At 40.5% G+C, this 16,821-nt stretch overlaps 1 protein-coding gene across 1 annotated transcript in view; it reads left to right on the top strand.

Annotated features, from left to right (window-relative positions):
• The window catches only part of POLQ (DNA polymerase theta), a 53,013-nt gene that overhangs the window by 32,303 nt on the left and 3,889 nt on the right, over positions 1-16,821 (top strand). Inside the window, exons 17-28 of the mRNA XM_064722751.1 lie at positions 744-887; positions 1,492-1,688; positions 3,126-3,366; positions 4,469-4,662; positions 6,376-6,513; positions 7,832-8,006; positions 8,440-8,575; positions 10,884-10,999; positions 11,585-11,769; positions 12,113-12,224; positions 13,764-13,888; positions 15,359-15,512. Of these exons, the coding sequence (XP_064578821.1) occupies positions 744-887; positions 1,492-1,688; positions 3,126-3,366; positions 4,469-4,662; positions 6,376-6,513; positions 7,832-8,006; positions 8,440-8,575; positions 10,884-10,999; positions 11,585-11,769; positions 12,113-12,224; positions 13,764-13,888; positions 15,359-15,512 (1,917 nt within the window). The remainder of the gene's footprint in view (positions 1-743; positions 888-1,491; positions 1,689-3,125; positions 3,367-4,468; positions 4,663-6,375; positions 6,514-7,831; positions 8,007-8,439; positions 8,576-10,883; positions 11,000-11,584; positions 11,770-12,112; positions 12,225-13,763; positions 13,889-15,358; positions 15,513-16,821) is intronic.

Raw genomic sequence — 16,821 nt, 5'->3', positions numbered from 1 at the left:
GCAGCTTTTGAATGTCTCTAGGGAAGGAGATTCCGCAACCTCTCTGGGCAATCTCCAGTGTTCTGTCACCCTCAAAGTAAATAAGGTTTTCCTCCTGTTCAGATTAAGCCACCCATAAAGCATCCTTTCCAAATTCTGGCATTTTCTAGCAACCTCTTCAAGAGTTGAGATAGAAGTGTGTTCCTTCCTTCCACTCTAAAAAGCATTTCATATTTGCCTGTCAAAAATCTATTTTGATAGTTAAGAAATGTTGCTGTTGTTGTTATGGTGATGTGACAGCAAAGAATCTAACTGCTTAGTCTTGTCATTTTAAAGGAAGAATATGTTTTAAAAGCAGCAGCAAACTGCAGCATATGAATACTTCTGTGGGGGAAAAAAAGAAGCAAAATTGCAACAACCCAGAGACTGATCTGAATTTCACACGTGCTTATATTGAACCAAATTTACATTTTGAAAATATTTGAAAATATGTAACCTTGGTTCAGAGGCAGTCACAGAAGAATATTCAGATGCTCTCACATACCAGCTAGCTGCTAACACTTCATTACTATCACCAGAGGCCTATCAAGGAAATGCTTGACACTAACTCTCCATCCTCTACTAACATGCTGCTCCTTTGCTTTACTAAGACATGATAATATTCAACCTTAGGCTCAAGTGTACATATTTGCATTTTCAGGATCCCAAATCCTCTGTATTTATGGATGCCATTTTATAATAGTAACTTCAAATTATTTCTTTAGTGAGTTCTCCTCAGCAGACACAAGTTAAAGATGAAGGATTTCCTGTCCAAGGATGCGAAGACATCTTGGTAGTTGGACTGGCAGTGTGTTGGGGTGGCAAAGATGCCTACTATATCTCTTTGCAGCAGATCCAAGACCAGAGTGGTAAGTGAGCAGACTGGCTCTGCTGGGTTATTTGACACTGCATCTGAAGAAAGTTCCTTCAGCAGAGAGGGTTCTTGGAAGTGCTGATTGTCCCGACCCCAGCTCACTTGTGTGGTGGAGTAATTGAGCAGTCTTGGGCGTTAAACACCCTTGGACAGGTTGCTGTGGATACATCTATAGCACTGTGTAATAAGGGCAGCTAATTGGCTCGGACACTGGAGTGTGAGCATGCATGTGGCTAAAACATTTGCTCACTCCCAAGTTCTCTTTATCTAACTTGCTTTTTCCTTTAGATCTCTTCCAATTTGTGCTCTCCAGAACATATCTAGCACTCATATGATGAAGAAAGCCCAATCTGTGCTAAGTGACCTTGTGACTAGGGTTTGATTTGTGGCTATCCTTTGTTTGTTAGTACAGACACAGCATATTGCTTTTGGGAGCCTAGTCTGGTTTGATAAAACATGTAATAGTGCTACAGATGTATTGTTTGTTCACTTCAACTGAAGCTTTTGTGCTCTAGGTGGTTGCGTTCAAAATGTTTCTCTTGCTGTTTTTATCATGTAGTGGGATAAAAGATGATTTTTGCTTGTATTTCCTGCCTTAGAAATCAGTCTGAGTTTGGCACCCCCACCTTTGGATCCAAGCCTACCTGTGACAGAGAGACTGAACCATCTGCAGCTGTACCTGCAGAAGAAGACCAAGAAGGAGCGCTCACTTATCATGTATGACTTCATCCAGCACTACAAAACTCTGCTGATGGCTTGTGGCATCTCCTTGGAAGGAAGTTTTGAGGACCCAAAGGTTTGCAGGATTAAGAAATTTCTCTCGGATGAAGCTACTAGTTTAAAAACAACAGTGGAAAGACAGGAGTGCCTTCTGGTACTTCTGTTAATTCAGTATGAATCTGTCCGGAAGTTTAGTGAAATTTTCTTTCAGTGGGCAATCTAGAAGAATATTTTGAGGACATTTACTTTGCTATGGTTGTTCTTGGTGCCTGCAAGAGAAACAAAGAGTTTCAGAGGTTAGGACATTATTATTTCATGCCTTACTTGGCAGGGGAATTGAAGATAAATCTTTCCCCAGTCCCAGTGGACAAGACTTAACTTCTGTTTTTGCAGTAAGAAGCCTGGGACTGTAATGTCACAGGTGCTTCTGGTCAGGTTATTCCTTCTGAGAGCAGAGGACTCTATAAGCAAAAGATTTACCCACTAAGAATACAGACCACTTTGCTACTCCTTTTTTCTCAAAACAAAACAAAGTTTACATGGAATTTCAAAAGGTTTGGGTACCAGTTGTAACTCACATGAAACATTGGCTTGAGGTAAAAGCACCTTGTTGCTCATGTTACAAAAAGCTCTGGGTGCACAGAAAATGCTGTTATTTTTTAAAGCTGGCTTTGCATATGGGCTGAACAGCTTCATTGCAATACTCAGCTCTGCAGGAAAGTAGCTAAGGTGTTCAACACAAGGACAAACATAGATTTTTTCATACCAAGACATAGTTTTAGGATGAAATTGAAGAGCAGTAAAAGCATCTTTCCCTTCACTGTTCCATGTGATAGTCATACTCATGTTGGTTCATTTTAGTGACACAATGAATATATGCATACCTCCCCAACCCCATGTATATACATATGATTTTTTACTTCTGCTTGCATGGCAGAGGCAATGTAGAAATCTGTGCTTCATCCTGTTTTGACACAAGAAATTGAAATGTACATATAAATTAATTTGCTTTGAAGACAGGGGTTTAAGCTCTACGAGGAGTAAAATATCCCATGCAGAATTCTTGGCATTAGTCCTGTTCTGCAAAAGATAGGAGAGCTCAGCTTGGCTAATATTCTAGATCAATAGCAAGTTCTGATCTCCAGAAAGTAATTTTTCAGATTAAACATGTTTTGATCCTGATTTTCATATTTATTCCCTTTAAGCGTTAATAAGTGAAAAGACATTTCAAGATGTGTTTATTTGACACAGGATATAGTTTTCAAAAGTACAGAAATAACTTTTCTTTTAGAAAGAAATAACTTTTCATTCTTACTCAAGAATTAAGCTCTTCAGTGACTTAGGCTCTCCTGAAGGATTTTACTGAAATGACCCAACAAGTTATTGCAGTTTACCTGCCAAATGAAGAAAGAAAACATCCACTATAACCTTGAATTAATTCCTGGCTAAATATTTACATTTTATTATGACTAAAAGGTAAAAAAAAAGTCTCATGGAGGTCTCCCTTTTTAAGGTTGCATGTTGGCTGCTGGATTCTGGCTCCAAGGAGCACACCCTTCACAGCATGGTGACCAACTTTCTCCCCAGTGAGCTGCCCCTCCTGGAAGGAGTGGGCACGGGCCAAGGGGTGCAGAGCCTGGGGCTGAGTGCCAGCACTGACCAGTCTGGGCGGTACAGAGCAGCCATAGAGTCTGTGCTTGTCTTCAATGTCATGGACCAGCTCCACAAGGAGCTCCACAAGGAAAATCTGACAGGTAAGGAGACATCCTCCACTTGGGGGCAAAGATGGAGGGTAAATACAGCTGTGCTGCCAACAGGCTGAATGATCCGTGCAGAAGAGAGGTGCTTTGGAAGATCTTATTTAAATGTGTTCTGTCAAAATGCTTCATTTGTTAAATGCTTTAATTTGTTAAAAGAAAAGAGGGAAATTCCCTTGGAAGTATATATATTCTGAAAGAAAAATTAAAATATAATTCTTATATCCTCAATCTCCACCAGTTCCAGTGGTTAAGGCTGTAGCAGAGTCTATTCTAAGTCTCTAAATCAAGCAGATTTGTACCTCCCAGGTGAGTGCCTTGGCCATTCTGAGGAACTTGTGGGTCTGTCTGTGATTTCTCATGTGCATTTTCAAAAGTTTTTGGGTTTTCTTGTCAGAAGTAATTCCTAAAATCTTCAAATGTTTTCTGAAGGAGATTTCTTGCTCTTTGGCCTGCCCATATAGCATGATTTGTCATGTATGCATTGTGTCCATGAAACTCTTGTGGTTCCATAGTGAATGATCCTGTGTGTTTGCACTGATAATTGCTCAGTGCTTTAGCCAATTGCTCAAGCCATCAAAAACCCCCAAAAATATACTGCTGGTGGTCATTATAATAGTTTCCCCTAAACTGTATCCAGAATTGAGGATTATGGTCCCATCCTGCTGAAGCATTTTATTGCAAGTTTACCACATAATTTATGATTGTTACAGTTGAACCTTAGAACATTTTAAAAAGATGTGGGTGGTGGAATTAATGTGTATCAAGTTAGAAAGCCTTACGTTAAGTAAGGCTTAAATGTCTGCAGTTTATAAAATGTTGATATATGGAGAGATGTATTTTTTAGAAAAAAAATTGACAGAAGCTGCTTTCTTTAATACCTTTGTGATAGGGTGTTCTGGAACACTGCACATTATGAAGTATTTCTTATTCTAGAAACAAAAGTATTTAAATGAAATCTACAGTAAAAGATTTCAGTGTGTCAGAACATTTCACTATTTTCAAAACTGAGGATTCTTTTTTTATTTTTTAAATTAATGTGTTTATCTGCAGTTTATCTGTTTTATAAAAGATTTTCTTTGGTTTGTACTTACTACAGATGTATTTTCTAAAGTGGAGATGCCCACCCACTATTGCTTGGCTCTGCTGGAGCTGAATGGCATTGGTTTCAGCACGACAGCCTACGAAACCCAGAAACAGGTCATGCAGGCTAAACTGAGCCAGATTGAGACCAAGGCATATCAGCTGGCAGGGCACAGCTTCTCCTTGACCAGCCCTGATGACATTGCAGAGGTACATGAGGGTTGGGGTGGGAGGGGAACTTCCCCAGAAGTTATCATCAAGAGCCTTTGGCTAAAACAAGAAAAAAAAATTCTTCATGGGAAAACAGCGTGAAGAAAATCCAAGGTGCAAACCCAGCTCTGCTGAGAGTTCATTTATCCTTACACTCATTATGAGCTTGCTGCCTGCAAGAGGCTGGGTGTCTCCTGCTTGTTACTGATCATTCTCGTTTCTGCCAACTTTAGCAGAGATAAAGAAGGTAGAAGTGGAAATATGTATGATGGAAATAAAAACCAAGTGAAAATAAGGATGTGGTTTGTATAGGACTGTGGCCTCTCAGGATGCATGAGAAGGTCTGCCAGTTAAATGGCTTTTAGAGTGCTCTGGATGAGTGGTACAGGACTGGAGAAGCTGTTTTGCAATGCCAGTGTCCCACACACGAGATGTGATTTGGTGTCATGTAGTCTTGAGTCTAAGTAGAATTGTACTGAAAAAGTTGCATTGCTACCCTTGCCCCTGTACAGGCATGAAGGAGGAGGAAAAACTGCTTTAAAAGTTTTGAACCAACTGCTGTCTGCTTTTAAGAACCTTTTAAGAACCGATATTTTTTAAAGTCTAAGAAACAAATTTCTATGTAAAACAGCAAAGCTTTCATTCTGAAGAATTTCACTTTTATTTTTTAATGCACATTACATGGAATAATTGAAATCTATTAAAATTGCTGTGCATGGTTTTCTCCTCCTTCTCTTTTTTTTTTCTCCATATACTATTTTCTCGCTGAGGGGCTGTACTTTATATGAAAGTAGTCAAAATCTGCAAGCAGCTATCAGTAAAAGAAATTCCATTGAAATACTCCTTTGTTGCAAATGTAGAAGTCTTGCTCAGTAACAGTAGTCTAAGTTAGAACTCCTGAAATAATGCTTGACTTCAGTTTCACTCTGCTTCATGGAAAAGGGGAAGTAAAGTTTTGTCTGAAATGCTGTTTTCTGAACTACAGAAGCTTGTACCTCATGTGGAAATTCATTGCCAGTCATGCAAAGTACCTTGTATAAGTTAATGGAACTTTACCCTTCTAGTTTTGTGTCAGTAAAACTTCTGTGCTGTAAATGGGCAGGAGAAAAGCTTTCTGTTCCCGTCTGCCAGCTGTGAAATCAAAGACAATAGCTGCTAAGTAGTATATCATGCTGCATGGAAACATAAAGTGAAAAATTAGGAGCTGTATTCTGTCTGTCACCAAATGAGCATGTATTTAATTTTCTGCTTTTTGGCAATTTGTTTGAAAAACTAATATTCTGGCTGTTCTCTAAAAGTATTTGTGACCACCTCTTTCTGTGCCATTCATATTGTTCTGAAGCCTGCTCCCTGCTAACACTTCCTTTTTTCACCAATGTTCTTCCCACTTTCAGTCATCTGAACATTACATTTTATTACAGCTGACTGTCAGTAATAACCTCACTTATTGGATGGAGTTAATTACCTTTTCTAAAAACATACCTCTGAACTTAAACTTAGAGTGTTCAGAAAATGAGATTTTAAATTGCATTTCGTAGTTAATTAAAATGAGGAGGAATGACTTTGATAGCTGGGATCTTTAATCAGCTTTTTAATTACCTGAAGCATTTGTACTATCCTTTGGCTGGAACAAGCTGTTTAAGTGCTCAGTTGCTTTTGTTTTCTCCTGGGAGCAGCATGCAGAAACTGATTTGAAATGCTGGCCTCTTTCAGGTGTTATTCCTGGAGCTGAAGTTGCCACAAAATGGAGATGTGAAAGTCCAAGGGAACAAGAAAACCCTGGGTTACACCAGAAGAGCAACTGCTAAAGGAAACAGGGTCAGGCTAAGCAAGCAGTTCAGTACAACAAAGGTACAGTAAAATCTCTTTCTAGTCTGAAAAGAAATTTTAATTGCCTTTTGCTCCTCCAGTTACCACTGCAAATTCAAACTGGATTCTACCTTCTCTGTTTGCAGAATTAGTGACTCCTACTCTCCTAAAGCTTGAGTGCAGTGAGGACATGCCTGTAAATAGCAGGCTTCAGTAAGAGTAAATCAGGCAGAATCTGATTTCCCAAATCACGTGTAAGACCAAAATAGCACAATAATTTTGTAAAGCCAATAGCAGAAGAATTTTTCCACATCAGCTTGAAAGATACTTAAATACCATGTCGACTAAATACAATATTTTCTCTTCCTGCTACAATCAAATCTGTATTTTTTGCTTCAGAGAATTTGTCTTCAGAATGGCTAATCTGATGGCTTATCAAATTTAGTATATCAGAAGCTTGTGTAATGTGAAGGCTATTGACATTCTTGCCAGTTGATAAATATTGTGGACCTGCATTAATACCAGCTGCTGCAGGCTAATGGGTGCTCTTGCCAGACAAGTGGAATTAGCAGATATATATGTTCCTGTTTTCAGGACTCATTAATCTGTGTTGTTTTCTTACTTTCCCCTTGTTCAGTGTAGTCTGTACTCGGAAGACAAGTATTGATTTCTGGAACTCAAGTGGCAGTGAAGACATTGGGTGCAGCGGTGGTGGCAGAGCAGGGAGCAAGAAGCAAAGGGAGGATTTCCTCCTTTTGTGATGTGGAGGGATGAGGCTGCAGCTGCCTGCAGCACACACAAAAAAAAGTTATTTTAAGAAATGTTTGCATGCCACTGTCTTTAGAAATTCTTGTTGCTCCCTTCACATTTCTGATTAAACTGAAAGGATTTGATTGCTAGTGATCAGCTTTGTCTACCAGGAGCAGCATGGTCAAGGGCTTCACTTGGTGTTCCTAGTGTACAGATAGGAGAGAGCAGGGAGAAAAATATGCAAGAAGATGGAGGAGAAGCATTAACGCTGGACAAGAGGAGACAACGTAGGGGACCTATGGCAAGTGATGCTTTATTTCATTTCAGGTGGTTTATTGGTTGGTGCAGATTAAGAGTGATGATGAGGGTGCAGAAGTCCAGAGAGAAGTGATTGTCTTCTCGTGGGTAATAAAACTGCAGCTGTGTCAGGTGGTGCTTTGATTACCCAGGTGTAGGTGGTGTAAATGGAGAGGATATGGATTTAATTTTAAGGCAGTGATACTGGAACCCATTGTGGGTGAAGGAGTCACTTTTTCCTGCAGAGCAGCAAAAACTTTATAAATAAAGTTTTAAAGGCCGTTGATTAGTTGTGCCCTTTTCTTCCCACAAGGATGTTTTGGAGAAGTTAAAGACACTTCACCCATTGCCAGGGCTGATATTGGAATGGAGGAGGATCAACAATGCCATTACTAAAGTGGTGTTTCCACTACAGAGGGAAAAGCGATTGAATTCTGCACTGGGAATGGAAAGGATATATCCAATTTCACAGACTCACACAGCTACAGGTGAACAAATGTGTGCAAGTACCTCAGTTCTTACTGGCTTTTTGTCTTTTTGTATGTGTGCAGCTTTTCTAAGAGGAAAAGATAGGAAATCAAGCCTGTGCTCTGCTTCAACCAAGCAAAGATACTGGTACATCTATTTGACACCAGATGTATTTAAAATAGCTTTTGTGTTCACTGAGCAGTATTATTCATTTCTTGCACATATTACCATGTAAATCTCTGACTCCAGAACAGGTTATTAGTGATACAGAAATGGGGAGCCATCACAAGCCCATTAAACATAAATTACTTTTCCTTTTTTGAATATTTTTTCAGTGGTTTGTGTCCTCTCACTCTCCTGGCCATTGTATTTTGGAGATGCAGTGTGTGCAGCTGTACTGAGTTAGAGACTCCTGTTGGACTCTTCCTTATTTCTGCCCTATCTTCCTTTCAGGTCGAGTGAGCTTCACAGAGCCAAATATCCAGAATGTGCCAAGAGATTTTGAGATTGAAATGCCAACTGTGGTTGAAGAAAGCCCCCCCTCCCAAGCCCATGGAAATGTTAATTCTCGTGCTGCACTGGGGGGCAGGTAGGAGGATCTTGACAAAGCTCCTGTCTAAATGTGGTTGGGTTGTCAAATTTCTTTTTTCTGCCTTCACCTGTGGCTGCTGTCATGTCAGTGTGACTTGTTCTTCAGTGTTTCTCTTACAGGGAAATAAATACCTAAAAATCAGTGATACATGAAAGACATAATGATACTAACAGCATGTGGTTTCATGTAGCTATTTGCTTTCTTTTTGACGTTCTTTATGAAACCCTTCAGTGAGATTAGCGTTACGTTCCCAGCTGTTGGATGGAAAGCCTGAGGCTGAAAATAACCAAACTGAAGTTAGGATCTGGTTTGACTTGCTAAGAACTACTCTGAAAGAGCATTGAATATTGTGGAAGAAGCAGAAGAAAATTTATTTGTTTTGTGCTGTTCCTTTTTAAGGGAACAGGGGTGAACATATTTTCCATTCTTTGTTAATAATTTCATTTGTGATAGTGACCTGCAGTAACTACCAAGTAGCACAGGAAGATTTCTAAATTTGGTTTCTCTTAACCAAATACTCTGTTTTCTGTGATTCTACAATTCTACTTTGACAGCATTACATGCCAATGCCTTAACAGTTGTATGGAAGTCTAGTGAAACACCAATCTTTTAGCATCTACCTTGTGAGCTTTGGGGCTTCCTACTTGGTGGTGCTTTTCTGCCCTTTCAGTTTCTCTTTGCATTCAGGTTCTTGTCCCAGTTGTGTCACCTGAGTGACTTTTCTAAGCTTTTTTCCCCACAGCAAGATGTGAGAAATTTGAGAAGGTTTTTGCTTCTTCTGTCTGGTGCCTCCTACCACCATGCATTTAACTGCCTTGGGAAAGTGATGACAAAAGAACCCAGGAGTAGAAAAATCTTGTTCATCTCAGCAGAACCAGGCATAGCCATGGAGGCAGGAATGCCATTCTGAGATGAAGCTGTGGCAGTGCTCAGGCTTGCAGCAGCTTTTCAGGATGGCTGGGGAGTATGCTGGTTTCTTGAGTCTTCCCTGTAGAGAAGAGCCCATCAAAGAACTGGAGTGCCTGCCAGACTCTGAGAGGTCTCTCAGACTGACTTTCCCTACATTTTCCTACATTCCTTAGTTAAGCAGCCACTGTGTTAGGAAGGTGGGCAATCCTAAAGGCACGGAAATGACTGCTGGCACAAAAGAAATTGCCATCCAACCAAGTCTGATCAGCCTTCCAGACTTTGGTCCAAACTGTCTATTATCTTACTAACCACTATTGCTACTCTTTCCTCCCGTTGTAAGAAGCTTCTGACCAAAGGAGTGTAGCTAAATTAGGTCATGGTATAAAGCCCTTACACTAAACTGAGAACTTATGCTGAACAGTGTGATTTTCTGCAGTAGCCAGACATGCAATTGTTCCTCACCTTTATCTCTCTTGAACATTTATTTCTGTGATTTTTGTGAATCATCTCATTGATCCCTACCATGCCTGAAAAGCCAATATTTAAGAAGAAAAGAAAGTGCGCAAGGGAGAGACAGCATGATGGTTTTTTTCTGTGCTCTGCTGAAAGTAGTTTTGATCTCAGAGAAAGCTTTTCATTTTGATAAAGAATTTCCTCAGATCCCTGATCCAGACATCAAGGATTTCAAAAGGCTTTTTGCCTTCCAGTGAAGAGCCCATTGGACTGTCTGGTAGACTGGTGCTGATGGGAGGCTGTGATGTGAATGGTGTCAGAGCTGTGCACTGTTCAGTGGATGTGCTCATGGATACAATTCCATCTGCAGCTGCAAATGGCTTGGTGGGACGGGAGACCTGAGCAGCCCTGGGAGGATGCAGAGCATGTGGGTGACACTGTAAACTTTTGGCCTCTCACAAAAGAAAATCGAGCAGCTTTGGGGCACTCTTTCCCTCAGTCTTTAGGAAGGAAACCTGCAGTGGGTTATGAGCACCTTTTCTGCAACTTCTGCTCTGTTTTTACAGGCTTACTTGTGGATGTGTGTGCATGTGCAGTAATGAGGGTGATGTTGAGGGGGGATTTTTCTGCCTCTGGGCTGGTGTATGCATTCTGCACAGGAGAATGATGTTTTAGAGCAGAATGATCCAATTTCTGAACTGAATCCTGAATGTACTAGGAAGATTTATCCCGAAATATTTTTGGAATCTATAAATCCCTTTCAGATGTTTATGTGGTCTCTGTCCAGTTCCTCCATGGTCAAATTTGGTTATGGATTGTCCAGAAAAATGGAATAGATGCCAGTGTCTCACTTGTTTTCAGTGATCCTTTCTGGTAAAAATGATTATGCATCTCTTAGTATTTTAGAAATTGGTGAAGGGGCATTAATTTTTTTTCTCCACAGATGCAGAAAGCGTTCCATTTTGCTTAATGGGCTAAAGGTTCAAGCTGCAAACAGATCAGAAGAAAGAGGAATACCATTTTCTGTTAGCATGAGGCATGCTTTTGTTCCTTTCCCAGGTAATGCCCAGATCCTGTTCTGTAATTGTAAAATATATGGTTAGCAAAAAATACTAGATATATTGAAGGGTTAAGGATTGACAACAGTATATATGGTCTGAGCAGTCTACTTGGAAAACTAGTGCAGTAGCTAGTGTGCCTTCAAAATTATTCACAGGACTATAAAAGAGAGAGTTTCAGTTGGGCAAAGTATTAAAATTGTACCATTCACATGTTCACACTCATTTCTTCTTAAAGAATACCTGTTTTTTAAAGAGGTAGCTAAGGCAGCTCTGAATACACAAAGTGCACTCTACCTAGTGTTCTTTCTATCCAAATGTCAGTTTTCACATTGCCTGCTCTGTCTCAGACACCTGGACAGATACTTGTTTATATGGTTTTGATGGATTCTAAATGTGACTAGATGTAAAGCATGCAGGCCTGAGCATTGGGGAAACAGGCAAGAATTTGTCTTGGTAGAAATTTGCTGTGAAAAACTCCCAGAGCAGAAGACAAAGGACGGGTTCAGTCCCTCTTGCTGGCAAGTTGGATGGAATATTGGAGTAATTTATGAAATAATGCTTTCTGATAACTTCTTGACTTCAGGTGGTGTAATTTTGGCTGCTGATTACTCTCAGCTGGAGCTGAGGATCCTGGCTCACTTGTCTGGCGACTGCCGCCTCATTCAAGCCCTGAATGGCGGTACCGACGTCTTTAAGAGCGTCGCAGCAGAATGGAAAATGATCGATCCTGAAGCTGTGGGAGACAGGACCAGGCAACAAGCTAAGCAGGTAATTTTAGGAAAAAAATTCAACAGCAGCTTTCTGGGCAGGAAGGTTCAGTGTTCCACATTGTAGATGCTTCTCTGTTTGAGTTTGGCCATGATTGTTCAGCAGTTGCTTTGTCCGTCCTCCCACTCTAAGTACGTTCTAACTGGAGCTGTTGGGGTTTTTTTGGGGGATGAGGGTGGAGAAAAGCAGCATGAATGGCTTGGACTCAGAAGGGGTCTCTCTTCTTGAATACTTGCCCTTGTTTCCATACACTTGCCTTCCAGTGGATCACATTTTGTTTTGGCTCTGCTTTCTCTGCATGGCTGACCAAACAGTTGTGATTCTTCACCCATTCCTCTGGCAGATCTGCTATGGAATCATCTATGGAATAGGAGCAAAATCTTTAGGAGAGCAGATGGGGATTGATGAAAATGAAGCTGCCAGTTACATTGAATCCTTCAAATCAAGATACACAGGTTTGGCTATGTCTGTTTGGGAGCTGGGTAGTGGTAGTTGTTGTTTTTAATCCCTTCTCTCCATGGCTCTTCAAATCCTAAATTTGTCTCAACCTACTACTCGTATCTCTTGAAAATGCTTTTTATTTTGAAAATGTCCAGTCATGAATGCAGCAGTTTGATACTCTGTAATGTTTTACTCTCTCTGGTTTTATTTACCTTTAGGACTTTGTTCTTTACTTATTACAATAATTTTTTTTGTTATTTTAATTAATTAATAAGCCCTGAGGAGTCATTTTAAAGCTCTTTGGTTTCTGAATGAGAAACATGCTTTTCCTTATTAAAACACACAGCTTCAAATGATATGCTGTGAAAACTTTAGAACCATGCTTCTTATAATTTTTAAATATAACCATTTCTTTCTTCTGCTTTTGTCTTCTGCTTTCATGGAGTTTAAACTATTTTACATATTACCCTTTAATTTTTATCCAGCTGTTCAGAGTAGCTCTCCTCTGTTTTGTAACAGGACATGGTTGTTTTTCTAAGAAGCATGTTAATTTTTAGGAAAGATGTAGACAATAAAGCTGCAATCAGAAAAAGAATGGAGGGCAAATGGGACAAGAGGCAGCTAGCTCTGATCATAGGACTTGAAAATGAGCTGGAAAATTGTTTTCTGAAGATTTAGAGTTTGTTTCTTTAGGAAACAGATGCAGAAAAATGGTTTTCTGTTAAAATTCTGTTTAGTCTCCATTAATTTCTGAATAGTATCCCCTTCATGACCATTAGGAATGACTTCCTGCTTCTTCTCTCTTGGTATGTGTGTGTGCTTACAAACTGCAGTGTACCTTATTTTTAAAGTTCACTTCTTGTGGGTTTTCACTTGCTAGGTGTTGCCAGGCTGACTGCTAAATTACATACCTAATGAATTGACTTAGGCTGTCAGTCCTGATTTTGAATATCTCCTTTTACATTTTATATTTTGTAAACATGGAAACTGTCTGAAGTTAACTTTTCCCATTTTAGTACAGTTGTTGCCTGAACTTGCAGTGCAAGTTCACTCTTCCCTGTCTCACCTTACTTTGACCTAAGTTTCTTTTCAACACTCTTGGTGGATTTGCTCCTTCCCTTGCAAAGTGCAGGGGGGTGATTTTCTTTCATCCTAGAATCTGAAGGGACGCAGCCTGAAGTCAGGCAGCCTGAGGCATCAAGGGCTCTGGCTTCTGCTTTCAGTTTACTCCCTCCCTGCTACTTGTGTTTCTGGTGCTGGTCCAGGTTCTGACCTCTCCATTACCAATAATAATGTGTGACCCTCTGTGCCCGGGCACTGGGCAGGATGGACTTCCCACCTCCTTGTGCACAGCCAGATATCCTGACACCGTGCACTCTCTTCCACCTCAAAAGTCTGAACCGGTTTTGCAGCAGAGCTGAATGAGTGATGGCGTGCCTTTGTCCACTGATGGGGTCTGGGAAACTGAAAGGATTTCCCCTGTGCTGCTTTCAGTGAGAGGTCAGTACAGAGCATCAGCTGTGTGACAGAAAACTTTCCCTCTCCTTTCCCAGGGGTTCAGAAGTTCCTGAGGGAGACGGTGCGGAGCTGCAGGAGGGATGGGTTTGTGCAGACCATCCTGGGGAGACGCCGCTACCTGCCAGCTATCAAAGACCCAAACCCCTACAGCAAAGCTCATGTATGTTGAATGCTGTGCCTTTCTTAAACTCTCTTTTAGTTTTATTTTTAAAATGCCAGATTTCTTTGTGTAGCCATGTCTGCAGTTTAACAAGGTTTGTGAGCCATCTTAGTCATGACCTTCCACTTCTTGCTTAGCTCATTGTTCCCTCAGTCACTCTGTGAACAACAGAGCTTTTGTCATGGCCTGTTTGACGTCAGCCTTGTGTGGCTGGGTGTGCAGCTGTCATCGCTGTGCTCACCTCACTTCAGAACTCCCACGCTGGAGCTGCAGTGAGTAATTTATTGAAATCGATGGACATGGTTTTAAAAAGCCTCCACACAGAGGTGCACTTTAACTCTTCAGGCTGAGCTGCTCCCACTCAGTAGTCTTTGTATGTTACATGCTGTCAGCACTTGAACAAGAAAGGGCATGTAAGACCTGTATTTTTGGGTATTTGTTCCTTTTCTTATTTTCCCTGAAAGGAAAATTGCTCTAACTTCTTAGATAAATATTTACTTAGTATACACCTTTGCACTAGCTTAATTTTTTTTTCCAGGTAATTTTGGACACTTCTGCCATAGATTTACTTCAGAAAGAGTCAATTGACTCCCTAGGAGGGTGTTTCTGTGGGGAGAAAGCATTATACTTCTCAGTAGGAAGCTATGGAATTAAAGACTAGAGTAGAAGAGGGAGGAAGTGGGGGAGTTTGTACTCCAAGGAGTTGACAGGGAAACAAGGAGGCTTTCAAAAAACTTTTGAAAATAATGGACAATTTGATCTGAAAAACACTTCAGCAGGAAGCTTTCTACATGTATCTTCTGTCCAAATTTGATTTAGTCTTTAAAATAATATTAAAGACCAGTTAATGAATTATCTTCACTTTCATTTCAGCATCCTCATAATTCTTTGCACATGTTTCAGCTCTAAACAGAGAAAGAAGAAACTTTGAATACAGTTTTCTTGTCTGAGGAGAGGATTAGTAGAGAAGTTGCTTGTGTAAAAAAAAATTGTGGTCTGCTGTGTTTTTGCACAGCTGTAATGCTCTGGCAGTCGGGATTTAGTGTGGCAGACCACATTGTCAGTCCATGAAGTCCAGTTTCTTGCCTTTGTTTGTCCATCCCTTATGGCTTTGCAGATAGGCAGAAGTGTCTTGTGGTGCTTGCATTAACTGAGATTTTTCCTCTCCCCTTGAAACTGTTACCATGGGTATAGGCTTCACCTTCTTGTGGGTGGTGACTCTTGCAGGTTATCACTCTTGATATTCATTAATTTTAAACTTGTGGAATTTTGTCAGGTGCCTGTAGAAATTTTGTGTCTGAAGCTAGTCTATAATGTTTCTTTCTCTCAGGCAGATAGGACAAACTCTTTATTTGGAATTTTTACTCTGTGTATATTTGGCCATGTATTTATTATTTTTAATTAACTAGATGTGACATGTTGGATTTGATTTTTTGGGGGTGAGTTTTGAGAACAACTCTGTGTGTTCAGGCAGAGCGCCAGGCTGTGAATACAACTGTCCAGGGATCTGCTGCAGATATTGTCAAAACTGCCACAGTGAATATTCAGAGACGCCTGGAAGCCTTCTCCTCTGTGTTCAAGTCCCATGGACATCTGGAGAGCTCCTTCCAGAGGGATAAAACTGGTATGGTTGCCTCTTCTTTGCACACTGGAGCAAGATTTTCAGTGTCACTAATGTTCATTAAAAAAACCAAAAACCAAACTGAAAAAAAAATGAGTGCTTTTGGGCCTAGAGGTGGGAGAAGTTTTATTTCCTGACTGTGGTAAGTGTGTGTATAATGAGCAAAAAAGTTATCAGTAAGGAGGAAAAATGTCTGCTCAACAAACTGAAGCAAATGTGAGCAGAACAGAGACTCTGGTTACCTCAGAGCAGGTCGTGCAAAGGTTGGCAGTGAGAGTTCATGTGTGATGTGTCTGCGATGCCACCACAGAATTGTTCAGGAGGAAGGAGGAGCTGAGCAGACACTCTGGCTTCAGAGGCAGTGAAAAAATTGAGTGGGATCACTTCTGGTTCCAAAAATACATTTTTTGGTTAGAATTAAGCTTGGAATTTGTTGGCTGGAATTGGATATATGGAGACTTCCCAATAGTATTATGTGAAGCACTTATCACCATAAGTTCTTTCAGCATAAGTTTTTTCTGCAGATAGCAAAGCTGTGCTGGGGTGCTCATTCCCAGAGGAATGCCACAAAGACTTTTTTTAGGTTATTGTAGATGGTGTTTTGTTCATCAGGTGTATTTTAGAAAGACTACTGAAGAGATGGAGAGCTGTATTTCTTTGATAGTTCGTATGCTTCAATTGAAATGTGAAGCTGTCTTAATATGAAGAGTCTGATTTGGAAACTAAATAATTAATGGCCAAACATCTAAAAATGTGTCAGGGGGTTTATTTTGGAGAAACCAGGTTCAGAGGTCAGGTAGGAGTAGGAGACATGAGCTTGGCAGAGCTTCCCACCACTCCTAGGAGCAGCAGAAGCTCCTGACCTTTGGCCAGTGTAACTGTAGGGAGGTGAGCAGATGCATTTGTGACAGTTTTCCCCTGCTCTGATACTGAGTGTTTCAAGAACTGGAAGGAATTATTTTTCAGCAAATTAGAGATGCCATCAGAGGAGCATCCTGCATCATGTGGCTGCTTCAACATTGCTGCTTCAGTGTGAGGCTTGTGTGAGCAGCTGATGATGGCTTGAAACCCTCTTGTGAACTGAAGTCCTCCTGTTAGCTAACCTGAGAAATAAATAACTTTTGAGTCTCTGAGTGTGAGGTGGTGTTTGTTTATTTTAAAACACCAACAGCTTTTACCATGGAAGGTGTGTTTCATTTTTTTTTGTCAGGGAAGGCCCACCAGGATCTTGGTTTTGTCAGCTGCTTACTTGTTTATTCAATAACTGCTCTTTTCTTCCTTCCTCAGTTCTACTCAGGAGCTACAGTTTCAG

Source organism: Zonotrichia leucophrys, chromosome 1 (assembly GCF_028769735.1).
Source record: "Zonotrichia leucophrys gambelii isolate GWCS_2022_RI chromosome 1, RI_Zleu_2.0, whole genome shotgun sequence".
NCBI classification, from domain to species: Eukaryota; Metazoa; Chordata; class Aves; order Passeriformes; family Passerellidae; genus Zonotrichia; species Zonotrichia leucophrys.
This window is presented reverse-complemented; position numbering and strand designations above follow the sequence as displayed.